A 20,920-nucleotide genomic window follows, 5' to 3' on the forward strand; every position below is an offset into this window, starting at 1 on the left:
TCTGAATGGTGCTAAAAGTGGAAAGGGCCACTCAATAACGGAAAGTGTGACGTCATCCGAAAAGTATGAAAAGAAATACGTTAAATTTCGATTACAATACAACTCACACAAACTTAAAGAATGTCAATTCGACTAAAACCCAGGAATTACAATTGCGAACAACTTAATTTGGGACGATCACATATGTAATGTTGTGGGGAAGGCTAACCAAGGACTACTTTTTATTGGAAGAACACTTAGAAGATGCAAAACATCTGCTTAAGAGACTACATATACTACGCCTATTCTGTATTATCGCGAAATTCGGGAGAGAGTGTCACGTTTATGATAAGCATGTTGGGATGGCAATCATTAAAACAAAGGCGATTTCCGTTGCGGTGAGATCTTTTTACGAAATTAAATCACCGACTTTGTCCTCTGAATGTGAAAATACTTTACTGTCGCCAACCTGCTTAGGAAGAAATGACCATCATAACAAAATAAGAGAAATCAGATCTCGTAGAGAATCATTTAACTGTTCATTCTTCCCACACTCTTAGACAGTGAAAAGGTAGAGAAATAGACTGAAGATGATTCGAAGAACCCTGTACCAGGCACGTAAGTGCGAATTGCATAATAATCAAGTAGATGTAGATGTGGTATGTTTTGCTGGGAAACCACCACAAACTGAAATACAAAAGCCAGCTATCCTATAATGCAAGAGCGCCATATGCTTAGCTTATCTTGAAGTTCGTTTGTTCTTTCCCTCTAACATCGTCCTTGAATATTAAACACATTTTATTCTTGTGTTTATAAAATGTAAAATTGACTTTTGTCTAAATCTTACCTCAAAATTTTGTGAATTTTAACAGTGTAAAATTAACAATTAAATTATTTTGTTTATGTGATCTTATTACTACGAGACTTGTAATGCTAGAGCTCACATCGAACTGTAAACCTAATTAGTGCTTGCATAACATTAAACGGTGAAGTTTAAATTACTCATGTTAACAAAATAAAAGATTTAAAAAATCTGACCGACTAAGTCGGTGACGAAAGACGTGAAGCGATGTGCATCCGCTGTGGCTTAGGTGGCATTTATAGGCAAATTTGTTGTTTGTCTAGTTGACAAACTACCAACGTCCTTCATAAAATTGTTCGCCTCTATTTCCCCTCTACCGCTGTGGCACATCGTAAACAGTTTTTGCTTACACTCTACAGTGACAAGACAGGCCGCCAGATTCCACAACAGCAAAATTATCTACGTGTGTACAGGAATTTCACTCTGTTGACCAGGTACTCAATATGGGGCTGATTTTTTCAAAGAAACCAAAAAGGACTACATATAGATTAACGCACAAATACGCTGAAGTACTTAACGACATGACCAATATCTCTGTTGGAACTTCAATGGACGTAAGGCGAGTTACACGCAGATATACGCGGTGTGGCCGTTGTTGTAAATCATTTTATTTCAGACAGGTACATACACACACAAAAAAAGTTTTGCACCGCCTCGGTTTCGAGAGTTCCGGAACCTGTACAGAAAACTGGAATAGAGTTCAACATAAACATCATTTCCGCCCTCTTTATTGCTCATGAAAACCACACATTGCATGTTGTACCACCATACAACGAGACCTTCAGAGTGGTGGTCCAGATTGCTGTACACACTGGTACCTCTAATACCCAGTATCATGACCTCTTGCATTGGTGCACGCCTGCATTCGTCGTGGCATACTATCCACAAGTACGTCAAGGAACTATTAGTCCAGATTGTACCAATCCTCAACGACGATTCGGTGTAGATTCCTCAGAGTGGTTGGTAGGTCACGTCGTCCATTAACAGCCCTTTTCAATCTGTCCCAGGCATGTTCGATAGAGCTCATGTCTGGAGAACATACTGCCCCCTCTAGTCGAGCGATGTCGTTATCCTGAAGGAAGTCATTCACAAGATATGCACGATGCGAGCGCGAATTGTCATCCATGAAGACGAATGTCTCGCCAATATGCTGTCGATATGGTTTCACTATCGGTCGGAGGATGGCATTCACGTAACGTACAGCCGTTACGGCGCCTTCCATGACCGCCAGCAGCGTACGTCTGCTCCACATAATGCCACCCCAAAACAGGAGGGAACCTCCACCTAGATGCACTCGCTGGACTGTGTGTGTAAGGCGTTCAGGCTGACCAGATTGCCTCCAAACACGTCTCCGACGATTGTCTGGTTGAAGACATATGCGACACTCACCGGTAAAGAGAACGGGATGCACGAAAAGTAGGATTCGTCCGAGCCATAATCCGTAGACAGCGGACTTCCACTGTAGTAGTAGCCCTCGATTGGCATGAACGAGGCATGTCATCGACACTTCCTGGCTCTCTGTATCTCCTCCATGTCCGAACAACATCGCTTTGGTTCGCTCCGAGACGCCTGGACACTTGTTGAGAGCCCTTACTGGCACAAAGTAATAAAGAGGACGCGATCTAACCGTCTAGGCATGGTTGAACTACAGACAACACGAGCCGTGTACCTCCTTCCTGGTGCAGTGACTGGAACTGATAGACTGTCGAATCCCCTCCGTCTAATAGGCGCTGCTCCTGCATGGTTGTTTACATCTTTGGGCGGGTTTAGTGACATCTCTGAAGAGTCAAAACTACTGTGTCTGCTGTACAATATCCACAGTCAACGTCTGTCTTCAGGAGTACTGGGAACCGGTGTAATGCAAAACTTTTTTTTATGTGTGTCTTTATTTATTGTCACCCTCAATACACTCCCCTACTCTATTACTGCAACGCTCCATGCGAATTTTCCATTAATGGAAACAGAATTGGAAGTCTTCCTCTGTGAGCTACTTGATGACGTGGGTCACTTTTCCTTTCACTGCTTCTACGACCAAAATCGTCTTCCTGTTAATGCAGATTAGATCTTGGGGAATAGATAAAAGTCACATGGTGCTAAGTCAGACGAATAAGGCGAGTGGTCTAATAATGGGATGCTGTCCTTCGCTAGAAACCTTTTAACGGACAGTGCAGTATGAGCCAGTGAGTTGTCTGTGCACGGAATGGCGCTTAGTTTCTGGACAATAAGAGGAAAAACAAGATTCGTCCCATGTTATCACTCTCGCCAAGAAATTAGGACCATTTTCAGTGATATTAAAAGAGCCAAAACAAACATTTTCACGAGCTGCTTTTTGTTCAGTCGTGAGGATTTTAGGTGCCAGTTTCGCACATGTTAAATTGGTTAACTAAATTGTACCTTACACGCTCTTTGCCGAACCTCAGAGTTTCAGCAATCATCGAATACTCAAACGACTGTCATATCGAAACAGATGACCCATATTTTCGATATTTTCATCCGTTTTCGATATGGAAGGCGTCCCGGGCGTGAGTCATCTTCAGCGTCTTCTCAGCCATCTTCCAAAAGCTCTAACCACTCAAAAACTCGCGTACGTGATAAAAAGTCTTCACCGTACACTTGTTTTAGAAATACCCAGGTTTCAGCCGCAGTATTTCCAAGTTTCATGTGAAACTTGGCGACAGTTCGTTACTGTATTGTTACACTTACCATTTTTCCTGCAAAACAAAGTAATAGCTCTTTTACAAACAAAGGCCACAGCCACAATGGTTTGTCTACAGGCACCAGAGATGCCACATTCGACTGAGAAGGCTTCACGCTTCACAGCTATTGGTCGTTCATCTTTGGTGCATGCGTATTCAGTTTGTGACAGCATCACCCCTTTTATTTTATAGCTACACCTCGTATAGTCATAATCAGAAACCAAGAACAGAGGTCACTGACTTACTTACGCTGAAATAAACACAGCCTTTTTGTAATCTGACGCGTAGGGTAACAAATTCTTTCGTTAGACCATTATGTTTATCATTGTATGGTCTTCAACCGTACATATTCAAGTAATGGTCCTGTGTATTTCCTAATGTCATCCATCCACCTTCCACTTGGCTGTCATTTCGATCTCTTCTTGTCTACTGGAATCCAAAAAAGAACTACTTTGCAAGATCTACTACCCATCAGTTACGTGCTATTTGTTGAGTCGATAACTATGTCTTTGGCTGTAACTCTTCAGTCTTTCCCGGCGATATAATGACATCTTGGGTTGTCGGGTGTTCTGCCGGATATCAGCGTCGTACTTGCACGATATTTCGGTCACGCAGCTCGTGGCCTTCATCAGGTGCGACCTGTTGTTTTTGTTGACACCCACCTACGTAGGGAGAAATGATGAGCATAATAAAATAAGAGAAATCAGAGCTCTAACGGAAATATTTAGGTGTTTCTTTTTCCCATGCTCCATTCGGGAATGGAATGGTAGAGAAGTAGTATGAAAATGGTTCGATGAACCCTCCGCCAGGCACTTAAGTGTGAATTGCAGAGTAACCATGTAGATTTAGATGTAAATCTTCCTCGTGGTCACCAATTTTTATGTCAAAGTTATCGATAATCTTAGGGCAATGTAAGCCCTGAGAAGAAGACCAAGAAGACGACAAGGAGGGTGGATAACATTAGCCAAACATGCAGGAGCAACATGTATGCGTATTACCGAACACTGCGATGCAGGGAATTGTCTAGAGGAGGCGTTTATCTAGCAGTGGATATCACGTAACTGATGGCGAAACATTCCGTTGGTGCCGTTGGGCGTTGCGAACCCTCGGTGGACTCTCGCTAACGCTGAGCAGCAACCGCAGGTGTTTGCGACTGTTGGCGCGCACACACACACACACACACACACACACACACACACACACAAGGTTTGCTCTCTTCACCGGCGCAGGTTAACTCGAGCCGTTAAAGTCCCCCACCGGCTCCGCGAGTAATCACTGCGGTAAGCCTCCAGTGTAAGGTCTGGCGAGCAGTTAACGCGGGGGCCCGCTTACTGGCTCCCGTTTTTACGCTCCTCCCGTAATTAGTAGCGACTCGCCGTAAACTGAGATCTCTCTAAGATGCTAAACTCGCCTTCACACTGAAGAATATCGCAGCCGTAGTCATGGGGCTAATGCATAAATGCATGAATGAGGGGGAAGAGGACGGGCAACGGAGACTGGTAATTGTGCATGACGCATTCCGAAGCGACAGCGTAATACACTCTTAGGAAAAAAAAGGGGGGGGGGGCGCCGCAACACGAAGGAATTATTCGAATGGGGCCGAAATGCGTAGATGTGATGTACATATACATCTACATCTACGCGATTACCCTGCTATTCACAATAAAGTGCCTCGCAGAGGGTTCAGTGAACCACCTTCAAGCTGTCTCTCTACCGTTCCACTCTAGAACGGCACGCGGGAAAAACGAGCTCTTAAATTTTTCTGTGCGAGCCCTGATTTCTCTTATTTTATCGTGATGATCATTTCTCCCTATGTAGGCGGATGCCAACAGAATGTTTTGCAATCGGAGGAGAAAACTGGTGATTAAAATTTCATGAGAAGATCCCGTCGCAACGAAAAACGTCTTTGTTAGTGATTACCACTCCAATCCGTGTGTCATATCTGTGGCACTACCTCCCCTATTTCGCGATAATACAAAACAAGCTGCCCTTCTTTGTACTGTTTCGGCGTCATCCGTCAGTCCCACCTCATGCGGATCCCACACCGCACAGTAATACTCCAGAATAGGGCGGACAAGCGTGGTGTAAGCAGTCTCTTTAGTAGACCTCTTGCACCTTATAAGTGTTCTGCCAGTGAATCGGAGTCTTTGGTTTGCTCTACCCACAATATTATCTATGTGATCGTTCCAGTTTAGGTTATTTGTAATTTTAATCCCTAAGTATTTAGTTGAATTTACAGCCCTCAGATTTGTGTGACTTATCGCGTAATCGAAATTTAGCTGATTTCTTTTAGTACTCAAGTGAACAACTGCGCACTTTTCTTTATTCAGGGTCAATTGCCACTTTTCGCACCATACAGATATCTTATCTAAATCATTTTGCAAGTCGTTTCGATCATATGATGACTTTACAAAACGGTAAATGACAGCATCACCTGCAAACAATCTAAGACAGCTGCTTAGATTATCTCCTACGTCGTTAACATAGATCAGGAACAACGAAGGGCCTATAACACTTCCTTGGGGAACGCCGGATATTACTTCTGTTTTACTCGATGACCTTCCGTCTATTACTACGAATTGTGATTTTTCTGACAGGAAGTCACGAATCCAGTCGCACAACTGAGGGGATACTCCGTAGGCACGCAGTTTGGTTAAGAAGACGCTTGTGAGGAACGGTGTCGAAAGCCTTCGGGAAATCTAAAAATATGGAATCAATTTGACATCCCCTGTCGATAGCACTCATTACTTCATGAGTGTAAAGAGCTAGTTGTGTTTCACAATAACGATATTTTCTGAAATCGTGCTGACTATGTATCAATCAATCGTTTTCTTCGAGGTACTTAATAATGTTCGAATACAGTATATGCTCCAAAAACCTACTGCAAATCGGCGTTAGTGCCTGTAATTAAGCGGATTACTCCTACTTCCCTTTTTGGGTATTGGTGTGACTTGAGCAATTTTCCAGTCACTAGGCACGAACCTTTCAAATGGCTCTGAGCACTTTGGGACTTAACATCTATGGTCATCAGTCCCCTAGAACTTAGAACTACTTAAACCTGACTAACCTAAGGACATCACACAACACCCAGTCATCACGAGCAGAGAAAATCCCTGACCCCGCCGGGAATCGAACCCGGGAACTCGGGCGACGGACCTTTCTGTGAGCGAGTAGTTGTATATAAATGCCAAACATGGAGATATTTTATCAGCATACTCTGAGAGGAACCTGACTGGTATACAACCTGTACCGGAGGCCTTGCCTTTATTAAGTGATTTAAGCTGCTTCGTTACACCGAGGATATCTACTTCTATGTTTCTCATCTTGGCAGTTGTTCTTGATTGGAATTCAGGAATATTTACTTCGTCTTCTTTGATGAAGGAGTTTCGGAAAACCGTGTTTAATAACTCTGCTTTAGTGGTACTTGTGGTGTCACCGCCAGACACCACACTTGCTAGGTGGTAGCTTTTAAATCGGCCGCGGTCCGCTAGTATACGTCGGACCCGCGTGTCGCCACTGTCAGTAATTGCAGACCGAGCGCCGCCACACGGCAGGTCTAGAGACAGATCCTAGCACTTGCCCTAGTTGTACAGCCGACGTTGGTAGCCATGGTTCACTGAGAATTACGCTCTCAATTGCCGAGACGATAGTTAGCATAGCCTTCAGCTACAATTGCTACGACCTAGCAAGGCGCCGTATTCAATTGATATTGAGATTCTATTAATGTATCATCAAGAGCGATGTTCTACAAATGTGGATTAAAGTTAAGTATTCCAGAAGCTACGTACTTTTCTTTATAGCATTCATTACGTATCCTGTTTCAGAGCTCACGCCAGCCTGCGTGAGTTTAAGCGCGTGCCTTTCGGCTTCCTCTCATTGTGTCTAGGCTGTCTTGTCTAGACACAACAGTACTGTCATCAGTGACTTCACCGTTGTTATCGCGCAGTGAAGGTATTAATTGCGTCTTGCCACTGCTGTGCTTTATGTATGACCAGAATCTCTTTGGGTTTTCTGCCAGATTTCGGGACAGAATTTCGTTGTGGAAATTATTAAAAGCATATCGCATTGATATTTCGAACTTCTGTAAAACTGTGCCAATCTTTGGGATTTTGAGTTTTTTAAATATACAGAAAAACAAATAATTGCAGTTTCAGAAAAATTTGATGATTTATTGTAGAGAAAGAGCTTCACTAACTGAGCAGATGAATAACGCGCTGGTTCATCTCTGGCTTTATGCGAGCAGTTATTAATCTTTACATACGTTTAAAGAGTTGATGGATGTCCTCATGAGGGCTATCGTGCCAAATTTGTCCAACTGGAGCATTAGACCGTCAAAATCCCGAGATGACTGGAGGGCCCTGCCCATAAAGCTTCACACGTTCTCAGTTTTGGAGAGATACGACGTCCTTGCTGTCAAGCACGAAGCCAAGAAGTAGAAGTTCTCGCCACTTTCGGGCGGCCGTTATCTTGCTAGAATGTAAGCCCAGGATGGCTTGCGATGAAAGGCAACAAAACGGCGGGTAGAATATCGTCGACGTACCGCTATGCCGTAAGTGTGGGTGTCCAGATATGAAAAGAAATGGCAACCCAGACCATCACCCCTGGTTGTTGGGCTGTTTGGCTGGCGACGTTCTGTCTGGTATCCGGGATGAACTCAGACACGTCTTCACTGCTCATCGGCGCTTAGATCAAAGCGGGACTCATTGCTATAGACAGTTCTACTCCATGTGCGTAAACGTAGGCTTACGCGGCCGTTGTCACAGTCAATAAAATTCTTCTGGGTTTGTGGCCGCATTGTCAACTATAAAATTACCTAGTCGGCCTTGTTTTAATTTTTATCTTGTTAACAAATCTGTATTTCATTGTCAAATTAATAAATATGGTATTAACAGCTCCACTCCCCGCAACTATCCCGTTGTCGTATCATTTCATATAGACCAATAAAGTGAAACATGTTCGACCTGGAATCTTACTGACAGGAGTAGAATTCAATAAAACTCTTCTGGGTTTGAGGCAGCATTGTCAACTATAAAACTCTGACATTTTGGCGACTATTGCAAGACGCCTTCCTCAGGATGTATTGATAATTGCTGAATGAGCTCTAGTTTCATTACTTGCATGCTAATAAGGAGTGCTGTCATTGGATATGAGGGTGAAGAGGAAGGGTCTTAGGTGATTTTTATTGGTTTTTCTTTTCTTTCAAAAGTGCTACAAAAAAAAAGCTACAAAGAAAAGCGTGTCTGGGATACGGAGCTGATAGACAGTTTTGACGTGAAGTCTTTATTCACGAATTACTGACACCATGAACATTTTAAAGGAACGCATGGCACCTGATACCTGCGAGCTAGTGCGCCACTGCTATAGGACCACCTATTTCAGATGGAAATGGTATTTCTATGAGCAGACGGACGGTGTAGCTATGGGTTCCCTTCTATCGCCTGTCGCAGCAGACGTTTTCATGCAAGCGTTCGAGCATTACGCCCAGAATGGTGGCTACGATACGTTGACGACACCTTTGTCATCTGGTTACACGTAGAAGAAGAGCTTCAGAACTTCCACCAACACCTCAATCGGCAGCACCGCAAAATTCACTGTACCACGGAGGTGGAAAAGAACGGGGTATTGCCTTTCCTCGACGTGGAAGTTTTCCGTAAGCTAGACGGGAAGCTTGGACACAGAGTTTACAGGAAACCCACCAACACGGACAGGTACGTGCATGCATCCTCACACCACCATCCTACGCAAAAAAAAAAAAAAAAAAAAAAAAATCGGTCCTGCAAACTTTTACTAAGAGAGCCTACAGGATCAGCGATGAACATATTTTCAAAGCTGAACTACAGAAGCTCAGGTACATTTTTGGAGCTGATGACTACGAAATGAGAATGATACATAAAACTATGGCGCCGAAGGAGGAGGCCAATAGGGAAATGCAGAAAATGGCTCAAATGGCTCAAATGGCTCTGAGTACTATGGGACTTAACTTCTTAGGTCACCAGTCCTCTAGAACTTAGAACAACTTAAACCTAACTAACCTAAGAACATCACACACATCCATGCCCGAGGCAGGATTCGAGCCTACGACCGTAGCAGTCGCGTGGTGCCAGACTGTAGTGCCTAGAACCGCTCGGCCACCACGGCCGGTTTTCGTATGTCATTCTGGCTGTGAAATGACATGGGATGGGTTGAGGTGCCTAAAGCAAAGTGTGCTCTTATTCCGCCAATTTCCTTGCAGATATGTGAGAGTTGTATCGTATGTGTACTTGTGGTATGTAGGTGAGTGTAATGATCCCGTGGGATATAATGTTATGTTTATGTTGTATGATGATAATGAGAGAAGGGAAGTGGCGAAACCCGTTCCCGGCACATAGCCTGGTCTTCTCGAACAGTACCAAGGGACACGCCGTGGTTAGCGTCCACGTCCAACGGACTGATGACAATCAACAGTGTAGCATGTCTTGCTGAGAGGTTTGGTACTTAATCCTGGGCACTAGCGGAAAGACTGGTGATCATGAATTTTAAGCCACCACTTCCCCTACCCTTGCCGGCCAAACACTGGCAGTGAAACTTTCCTCCATTACCAGGATTTGAACCGGTTTACCTCCGAAACAAGCACCACCGCATAGGCGTGCACTAGCGACCTCAGCTACGGAAGCAGGTGTTGCCAACCGCTAAAATGTAGAGCAAAACTGAGTACAGCTTGCGCTACTAAGCTTCCCGCGCCCGGGTTCCCGGGTTCGATTCCCGGCGGGGTCAGGGATTTTCTCTGCTCGTGATGACTGGGTGTTGTGTGATGTCCTTAGGTTAGTTAGGTTTAAGTAGTTCTAAGTTCTAGTGGACTGATGACCATATATGTTAAGTCCCATAGTGCTCAGAGCCATTTTAACCATTTTTTGCGCTACTAATAACTACCAACTGGCAGTAACAACTAAGAGGAGATAAGTTACAAGTAGCAGGGCTGTCCTTCTTAATAGCAGCTAGTGGAACCGAGCGATTCCATTCAAGAACATAATTACTAGTTTTAAAAATCGATAACAGCTTCAATAATACGAACGTACCAAACACACCGCTGAACAAAATGTCAGTCAGTAGTATTCCTCTTTCCTGTTGCTAACAATGTCCACAAGCAGCAAAATCCACGTTGATACCAGTGAGGACCCTATCGATGTAATTCAAACTGAATCTATAGGTCAGGCACGGTACTCGACAGCTGCGCCAGCTTCCCCAGTGGCTGATCATGCGCGCACCGTGTCTCCTTTTCCAGTTGCCGCTGCCGCAGCCATGTTCACCGTCCTGCTGAAAACTCGATAACTGAGACGTTACCATAGTAACGGCAAGTTGGGTCTAGTGAAGCACGGGATACAACCCGTCGGCTTTGACCAATGAAGTCAGAATTTGCCAGAGATCATTTATTACACAGATGTAACAGCTGACAAGAGTTTTCAGAGACAAAAAATATTGTTGATATATATCAAGGGAAGTAGTAATTTCACGATAAGGATATCGCGTCTTTGTATCGTACTATTTCTGTGGAAAATGAAGGGGAAAATGGATGAAACTATTGGTAGCATGGAATGTCTCACGTCACATATAAGGTTGTATCTCGAACCTCATTCGAACTGTATTGGTTAACTGCAGTACGGGATACAAGTTTAGCGTACATCGATTTCTTCGTTTTCGTTAGCATTAATATCTTGTTGTTCAGTTGAACTATATAGATCAACTGAAGCGCGGGACACAAATTTTACACGTGTTGTTTCTTTCACCTCCGCTACCACTAATAGTATGTTCTTACGTAAATAATAGTACTACCGATGGCAGAAGGAGCTACGTACATAATATTTGTATCCAGTACCTCCCTTATATATATATATATATATATATATATATATATATATATATATATATATATATATATACTGCTAACGAAAAAGTCGAAATGGACGTACGTTACATTTGCAACCTGTACCTCAGTTGAACTACGCGAAGAGGCAATAAGACAACACTTAAACAATTTGTATCCCGTACTTGACTATGGAGTACAGTTTTTTTTTTCGCCTTTGATGCTAATAGTATCGACTGAAAGTTGTAGTTTTGATCACAGCAGTGAAAAGAGTATCCCATTCTTTAGCTGAGATATATAGCTATACACAAAATTTGTAACCTACACTCCAGTTGACATATATAGGTAAATTTCATTAATGTTACATATGTCGTTCTTTTCGAGTAGGTAGTGACAGTGTAAAGGCCAACTGAAGGATGGGACACAAATTTTAGTTGTGTCGGGTGTTTCGCCTTTACTATTGCTAGTACAAATTAGAAAAAATCGTACAGATACTAGTGCTGGGAAACGAAAGAGGAACGACAGCTGCGAAATTTCTATTACGTACTGGAGTACACGAAAACCTACGTAATGGTGTAATACAACAATGAAATACGTCAAAATAGTCAAATGCTGTAAAAGAAAAAAAATGGAAAACTGAACTTACCATCGGGAACTTCTTAAAAGAGCCGACGATCGCCTACAAAGACATCAACAAAAATCACATCCCCACATACACAGGAAACAAAACATTACAAACACACACACACACACACACACACACACACACACACACATTTCGGACGGTACATCTGCCCCACACGTTTAACAAAACATTTAAACGAGCTGGGGGATGCTACGCCTCCATGAATATTCGTCTAAGTGACTTTGAAGTGTGGAAATCCGGCGTTTCCCCTTCCCTACAAGAGATTTCACACCTGACCAATAACCCTCTATGCTATTTGTGCAAGCCCCTGTGGATAATGATCTGAACTTAGTATCGTGATTAACTACGAGATGCTGATAACCCCTTTCCCTTAAATCCCTATATGAGGAAAAAAGAAAAAGCATCTGAAGTTACAAAGGAACTCTCTGCAACGTGATTTTCAATTAAGCTGACCGAAACTTCCTTCCTTCGACTGGGTACTACTTTAAACACTACATCGTCACACTCTTGATCTGAAACTACAGCCCCCCAAACCCATAATCGTGCCAGAGAGTCCCCCCTGTTGTTGTTGCTTTTGCCAAAATGCGACTCGGCAATTTTGACCGTAACACCCGTCGACCCCCCCACCCCCCCAACCCTTGCCCCTCCAACGGCCCTCTATATTTCACGTATTCGCCACAAACTTCCCTACAAAAGGAGTGCCAATTCACAACTGTACGCCTACTCACACGACATTCATGGACACACAGGATATCTCAAACACCAACAGTGCGTGATTTTCATAATGTCTCTCAAGGCGAGTTTAGATTTTTCGAAGCACGTCCCTCGTCTAATGGACCGCCACAACCGATCTTTGCTGCAGCGTCATACGAATAAGTCGTGAGTACGGCGACGAGATACACTTGTGAGGCGCATATGTTCGCCGCTCTCACGACATCGAACATACTCGGCAACGAGACCACACAATTGTAAAACACAAATCGTGGCCAACATGTCTACACCCATAGCCTCTCTCAAATCATCCAGCTTCAACGGAACAGATAAGTCCATACCTACAAACGAAAATGAGATACTAAAATTTGTCCTAAAATAAGAAACTAATATTCCAAATTACCTCAGTATCACTAAGAATGAAATTAAGTACTGAATGAATTGCAAACAACCAATTATTCAAATAAATGCACACGAAGAATATTTTGAGCAATATGTAGCGATCTCTTATAAAATCACATTCAATTATTTTAATGTGCAATGACAGCGCTTATCCGGAACACAGAGCTGTTTTATTATGTATGGCTGAAAGTGAAGACACCGTTATCTATAAGTAATGTATGACGTCATTGGTCAAAGCCGACGGGTTGTATCCCCTGCTTCACTAGACCCGAAGTTCTATACAAAACAAGAAAATGGCTCTGAGCACTATGGGACTTAACTTCTGAGGTCATCAGTCCCCTAGAACTTAGAACTACTTAAACCTAACTAACCTAAGGACATCACACACATCCATGCCCGAGGCAGGATTCGAACCTGCGACCGTAGCGGTCTCGCGGTTCCAGACTGTAGCGCCTATAACCGCTCGGCCACTCTGGCCGGCTACAAAACAAGAGAGACAATCTTTTAACTATTGGTCAAAAGTATCCGGACGCCTATTTTTAATGAGAAACTGACTACTAGGTGTCACGAGAGGCGAACGTACCGGCGTAAAAGAAGGCGACAAGTAGAGTGTTGTGAAGAGAGAAGACGTAACAGCAAAATGGGTCGTTTGGGAGGTCAGTGACTCTGAACGTGGACTTGTCATTGAATATCACCTGAGTAACAAACACATCAGCGACATTTCAATCCTTCTAAGGCGACCAAGTCGATTGTCGGTGATGCGATTGCAAAGTAGAAACTCGAAGGAACGAGCACATCTGAAGAAAGATCAGGCAGATTCCATGTACTGACTGGCCGGTCAATCGATCGTTGCGGACGGTAGTTGTAAAAACTCGCATGAAGTCAGCGGAAGGAATCACTCGTTTGTTTCAAAGTGCTACCAGGCAGTCCAGCTTGCACAGAGTGCGTATGGAGTTAAAAAGAATAGCCGAGCATCTTCTCAGAAGGCACACATTTCTGTAGTCAGTGTTAAGCGACGTTTGAAGTGGCGAAAGAACGATGACCGAGCGGGGTGGTGCAGTGCTTACAAGGGAACCTCCCCATCGCACCCCCCTCAGATTTAGTTATAAGTTGGCACAGTGGATAGGACCTTGAAAAACTGAACACAGATCAATCGAGAAAACAGGAAGAAGTTGTGTGGAACTATGAAATAATAATCAAAATATACAAACTAAGTAGTCCATACGCAAGATAGGTAACATCAAGGAAAGCGTGTGTTCAGGAGCGTCGTGGTCCCGTGGTTAGCGTGAGCAGCTGCGGAGCGAGAGGTCTTTGGTTCGATTCTTCCCTTGTATCAAAATTTTAATTTTTTTCATTTTCATCCAATTATTATCTGTCCATCCGTTATGTTTTGATCACTTTTTTGGGAGTGATTATCACATCCAGAAGAAAACCTAAATCAGGCAAGGTAGAAGAATCTTTTTACCCACTCGACAATTGTACAACTTAGGTGGGTCGACAACATATTCCTGTCATGTGACGCACATGCCGTCACCAGTGTCGTATAGAATATATGAGACGTGTTTTCCTGTGGAAGAATCGGTTGACCTATGACCTTGCGATCAAATATTTTTGGTTCCCATTGGAGAAGCACGTCCTTTCGTCTACTAATCGCACGGTTTTGCCGCGCGGTCGCAAAACACAGGCACTAAACTTATTACAGTGAACAGAGATCTCAATGAACGAACGGACATTGCCAAAATAAAGAAAGTAAACTTTTCACTCAAGGGGAGAGTTGAACGAAGGACCTCTCGCTCCGCAGCTGCTCACGCTAACCACGGGACCACGGCGCTCCTGAGCTCACCTTCTCCTTGATATTTCCTATCTTGCCTATGGACTACTCAGTTTGTATATTTTGCTTATTTTTTTCATAGTTCCACACAACTTCTTCCTGTTTTCTCGATTGATCTGTGTTCCGTTTTTCAAGGCCTATTCACTGTGCCAACTTATAACTAGATCTGAGGGGGGTGCGATGGGGAGGTTCCCTTGTCAGTACACTGGACTCGCATTCTGGAGGACGGTGGTTCAAACCCTGCGTTCGGCCATACTGATTTAGGTTTCCCGCGATTTCCCTAAATCGCTTCAGGCAAATGTGTGGATGGTTTCTCTGAAAGGGCACGGTCGACTTCCTTCCAAATACTTCCCTCATCCAACGGGACCGATGACCTTGCTGTTTGGTTCCCTCCCCCAAATCAACCAATCGACCAAAGAACGATGCCACTCGACAGTGGATGACGGGAAACGAGTGAAAAAATGCTAAATGTGGAAAAACAAAAACGCTTCCCAGCATTGTGTACTGCATACAGTAGAGGAACAATTCAGAGACAATGATTATTTGTATCACCATGACAGTGCACACATAACGCGGCATCCGTGAACAACTACGTAACAGAAATGGACTGGCCTGCCCAGAGCCCTGTCATGAGCCAGTGGAACACCTTTGGGATGACAGAATGTCGACTTCGCTCTAGAGCTGTGTGTAACATAAGTGCCTTCTTTCGGTTTGCCTCTTGAGGAAGCATGAGCTCCCAATCCTCCAAAAACCTTCATCCATCTCATTGAAAGTATCCCAGAAGAGGTCAAGAAGTCATAAAGGCGAAGGGTGGACACACCCCATGTTGAAGTCCACTAATAGGTGTTCGGATACTTTTTTCCAGGACCACACTTACATTGCCTTACTACTTATAACTATAAAATTCCGATTTACCATTTTGTTTTATGTCTCCTAGTCCTTTCGTGTGCCAGTTGCCCCTTGTGTAAATACACTCATTCTCATAAATTAAGAATAATGCTGATACATGGTGAAACAACGCTCTGGTGGGCGGTTTGCCGTCTTAAATCACCTCGGGGTATGCCCATGCGGCGCATTTGACCTGCGGTCATCGCACGGTGGCGCTGGCACAAGTCCACACACGCAGAGGTATGTTGGCGCATGTCAGAGTACGGCGAAGCGAGTAAGTGTACATACGTTTTCAGACGTGCTAATGGTGACAGTGTGTTGAAAATGGCTGAAAGAACACATATTGATGATGTTATGAGGGGTAGAATACTAGGGCGACTGGAGGCTGGTCAAACACAGCAGGTCGTAGCACAGGCCCTCCGTGTGCCACAAAGTGTGATCTCAAGATTATGGCAACGTTTCCAGCAGATAGGAAACGTGTCCAGGCGCTACAGTACGGGACGTCCACAGTATACAACACCACAAGAAGACCGATAGCTCACCATCAGTGCCCGCAGACGGCCACGGAGTACTGCAGGTAGCCTTGCTCGGGACCTTACAGCAACCACTGAAACAGTTCTATCCAGACACACAGACGACTGAACAGACATGGTTTATTCGCCTGGAGACCTGCAAGGTACATTCCACTGACCCCTAGTCACAGGACAGCCGGTGAAGCCTGGTGTCAAGAACACAGTACGTGGTCATTGGAACAGTGGTCCCAGGTTATGTTCACGGACGAGTCCAGGTATAGTCTGAACATTGATTCTCGCCGGGTTTTCACCTGGCGTGAACCAGGAACCACATACCAACCCCTTAATGTCCTTGAAAGGGACCTGTATGGAGGTCGTGGTTTGATGGTGTGGGGTGGGATTATGATTGGTGCACGTACACCCCTGCATGTCTTTGACAGAGGCACTGTAACAGGTCAGGTGTATCGGGACGTCATTTTGCACCAGTATGTCCACCTTTTCAGGGGTGCAGTGGGCCCCACCATCCTCCTGATGGATGATAGCGCACGGCCCCACCGAGCTGCCTTCGTGAAGGAGGACCTTGAAACAGAAGATATCAGGTGAATGGAGTGGCCTGCCTGTTCTCCAGACGTAAATCCCATCGAGCACGTCTGGAATGCTCTCGGTCGACGTATCGCTGCACGTCTTCAAACCCGTAGGACACTTCAGGAGCTCCGACAGGCACTGGTGCAAGAATGGGAGGCTATACCCCAGCAGCTGCTCGACAGCCTGATCCAGAGTATGCCAACCCGTTGTGCGACTTGTATACGTATGCATGGTGATCATATCCCATATTGATTCTGGATACATGCGCAGGAAGCAGCGGCGTTTTGTAGCACATGTGTTTCGGGACGGTTTTCTCAACTTATCATCAATACCGTGGACTTACAGATCTGTGTCGTGTGTGTTCCCTATGTGCCTATGCTATTAGCGCCAGTTTTGTGTAGTGCCACGTTGTGTGGCACCACATTCTGCAATTGTCCTTAATTTATGAGCATGAGTGTACAAGAAGGACACAAAAGGAAACGAGATAAATGAAAAAAGCAAGTGAACTGTCCGTCATTTCAAAATATTCGCAGTGACTGTTAATACATTTACCCCTCTGAGAGACAAGACGGTCAGGGCCTTTTTGGAAAAATGTTCGCGGTTCCCTACAGTACCATAGTTGTACAAAGGCGTGAACTTCTTCGTCCAGAGCAAATCGACGGCCACGAATGTCTTTCTTCGGGGCTCCACAAATAAGGAAATCGCATGGGGAAATATCTGGACTGTATGGGGGATGTGTAAGGGCTTCCCAGAGAAACTTCTTCAGCGCACTCGGAACAACTTTGGCAGCATGTGTGCAGGCATTATTCTACAACAAAATGATGCCATTCGTCAACGCTTTCGCATTTGTACTTGCCAAAGTTTCCTGTTAACAGAACGTCAAATTTAGACATTCCTCCGGAAATGACCTTGCTGGTTGTACGCTGATCTTGACCTGGCTGCAGTGCTGCCTGAGACGTTATAGGAATGTAGATGGTACCAGTGGAGTGGTATGTTGGGAGAAGTTTGGAAGACAGATTGATGTGGCCGTGGAGGAGTGTGTAAACGAGCGCTCGCGGGTGTGCGTGCGTGCATGTCCGAAAACTGTCACGAAACAAGAAAGTGTCACTCATGTGAAACGCAGTACGTGGTTTCCCACATGACTTGTAAGAAATTAGAATTCGAATTTCTAGATTTCCAATGGGTATCGTACCGTACAGGCCAGTGACAACGAGATGCGAGAGAGTGGAGCGTTGACGCTAATAGACTACCTTACTGACAAGAAAAAAAAAATATTTGCCCAATAGGAAAGTCCAGAATGACCATGGATGCTGCCTCGACATACAGTTTGTGGAGAGGTCAACTTACATATGGTTCCAGAAAAGTGTCAGCAGAATTTTCAGTAGTTCCAAAATGGTTGACTGATGTGGCTTTGTAACATTATTCAACGTGCCGTGTTTTTTTGGTACTTCTGCACAGCTGAAAGTAAGGAGACACTTGACTTAAAGGAAGGATAAATTGACAGGAAAAATCATCAGGCTCGTACCAGTCGCTACAGGCCTGGCAACCTGTAAGTTCGTGACCACATTCAAGTTTATATCAGACTCGGTGTGAATTGTAGTTGTAGTGTACCCATCCTATCATATCCTCTTCACCTCCTGCTGGTTTCTCATTTCCGATCTCAATTTATCCTTCAGGAATATTTAGAGCTGGAATCTGATGACGATGATGATGAAGAATTTCAGTCTTGTTTTCTTAATCTGAGTGCAATGTTCGTCTGTCTAGTGTGTGTAAAAGACTGGGCATGAATTCATCACGCCAATACGAAAGGAATACTGATGCTTCAGTGTACCACAGTGCAGGCAGGAAGTGTTCGTGCTGGTTCCCATTCTTAAAAGAACTTGCCCAAGGGCGGAGAATACTTATGTGTATCCCGTCTGAACAGGTGGTGCATTTTTACCAGCTCTTTTCTGTGTTGTGTCTTTATCACAGTGCTGAGCCGTACCAGTTGACAATGTCAGATTCCGACTACAAGTTGCCTTTTTCGCTGTGAAGTATGATATCCCTGTGCCTTGACTGATGTATTTATGCACACTACAGCAACGCCGTACATATGATATGGTTATTTCCTGTAAATGTAATCTGTGGCACATGAGAAACACTCATATATTACAAGAAATGAAAAATGAAACGTGTTTCTGTTAGTCGAAGAAAATTTTCGAAAAAGGGAGAATTAATTATCAGCAGTTCATACCCCTAACTTTCTCCACGTTTTGGCACTAATGTTTAATTTTCTTGACAAAGTAATAACGGGTTGGTACGTACTGGGTGTGGTCGCAGCTGTGCAGACAGGCTCTCGTTGCAGGTGCGGATGGTGTCGCAGTTCGCGCAGACCAACGGCGGTGGCGTGCTGGCCAACGGACGCGGCCGGCTGATGAAGAGCTTCTCGGAGGCGGGGGGCTGCTTCGCGGACGGCGCAGCAGGCGGCCCAGGGGCGGGGGGCGCGGACGACACGTCGCACGAGCCGCTGCAGCGCACACAGTCCGAGGAGCCGCCGCGCTCGCCCTTCCTCGTCACCACGCCGCCCCCGCGCAGCCCCATCCAGCAGCCCCCAGACGCCGCCGCCCCCACAGCCGCGCCTGCCTCGACCCGCACCACGCCACGACACCGCAAGGCCTACAAAGAGGTAACTTTTCTAGAACCTGCTTGCAGTCGCTAGTTCCTCTTTCGTTTTGTGCGACTTAACTTTTCTTGGGTTATAATACTGCAAATTTTGAAAAGGGCACGAAGTATACATTCTAAGACAAAAAGATGCTTGAAGGAGGAGCTATGCAAATTGCTCTCAAACTGGTATTCACATAGGTATCGATGGAAAGTACAAAATTGTAAACTTTGGCAGTCACTGGATGAATGTATGACGCTTCTAACAATACCACCACTTGCAAAGTAGGTTAGAAATCAGATTAATAATGTTGCTCACGCTGCATATGTTCGCTTTATCAGGCAACAACAAAGTTATTGACTGTGGATGGTATCGTCCGAATGGAAATAATGAAGTCACTGTAAAAAAGTTATTAATTTTGACACTTATCTTGAATGGATTCCCACATAGATTTCGTCGAAGTTGTTATGGCTCATCTTATTGATTCTAGGGTGATTCCACTTTTACTGCTAGAAGGTCCAAATCTGTATTTTAGTAATATCTGAAGACCTAACAAATGCGTTTTTCAGGAAATTCTTAATGATCAAACAATCCCAGATCAGAACAATGGTATGGTAGAAATAATTTTTGACTTGGTGTTCACGATCAACATTTTTATTAAACTTCTTGTAAATTCACATATACTTCTTCTTAATTGCCACATCATCAAGAAAACTTTGTATCAATTTTCATATATTTAATATCCACTTTAACCAAACACAAGACTTGACTGTTCTTTTACAAAACGAAGTAAGAACTTAACTTCTGCAAAGTGAAACAAAGACTGCTCTCTGCACATTCGCGCCAAAACGGTTACAAGTAAGTCAAAGATTATGACAGTCTCACAGAAATGAATATACACAAGAATCATATCACTGTAATGTATCGATACATCGGAGTACCTATACATTAATAAAACCAAATGTGAATATTGTCACAAAAATATGTCTGTTACTTCGCAGAAAAATAGTACGATATTACTGGTATCGAGAACAGGGGTTGGAGTGCCGTAACGGTCACGTAAATAAAGAACCATTACACGCTGTAGAGCAATTTCACCGCACAGCTGGTAAAGATAGTAAACAGAGGACATGTCGAAACAAGGGCATAAAGTCTTTGCGGATTTCGTCCCTTGAACTCAGTTCGACAGTTACTATGCCTTCTAGACAGGAACGTGAATAATATAAGCGGATGTCAGTATTTGAAAGAGGACGTATAGCTGAGCTCAAAGAACCCATTTGGAGTAATCGGCGAATAGCTTGACATTTGAATAAGAGCGAGCCACCCT

At 44.2% G+C, this 20,920-nt stretch overlaps 1 protein-coding gene across 1 annotated transcript in view; it reads left to right on the forward strand.

The window, feature by feature from the left end:
- The window catches only part of LOC126159020 (uncharacterized), a 514,849-nt gene that overhangs the window by 73,680 nt on the left and 420,249 nt on the right, over positions 1–20,920 (forward strand). The window contains exon 6 of the mRNA XM_049916483.1: positions 19,297–19,503. Within this exon, the coding sequence (XP_049772440.1) occupies positions 19,297–19,503 (207 nt within the window). The remainder of the gene's footprint in view (positions 1–19,296; positions 19,504–20,920) is intronic.

This window comes from Schistocerca cancellata, chromosome 2 (genome assembly GCF_023864275.1).
Source record: "Schistocerca cancellata isolate TAMUIC-IGC-003103 chromosome 2, iqSchCanc2.1, whole genome shotgun sequence".
Taxonomy (NCBI): domain Eukaryota; kingdom Metazoa; phylum Arthropoda; class Insecta; order Orthoptera; family Acrididae; genus Schistocerca; species Schistocerca cancellata.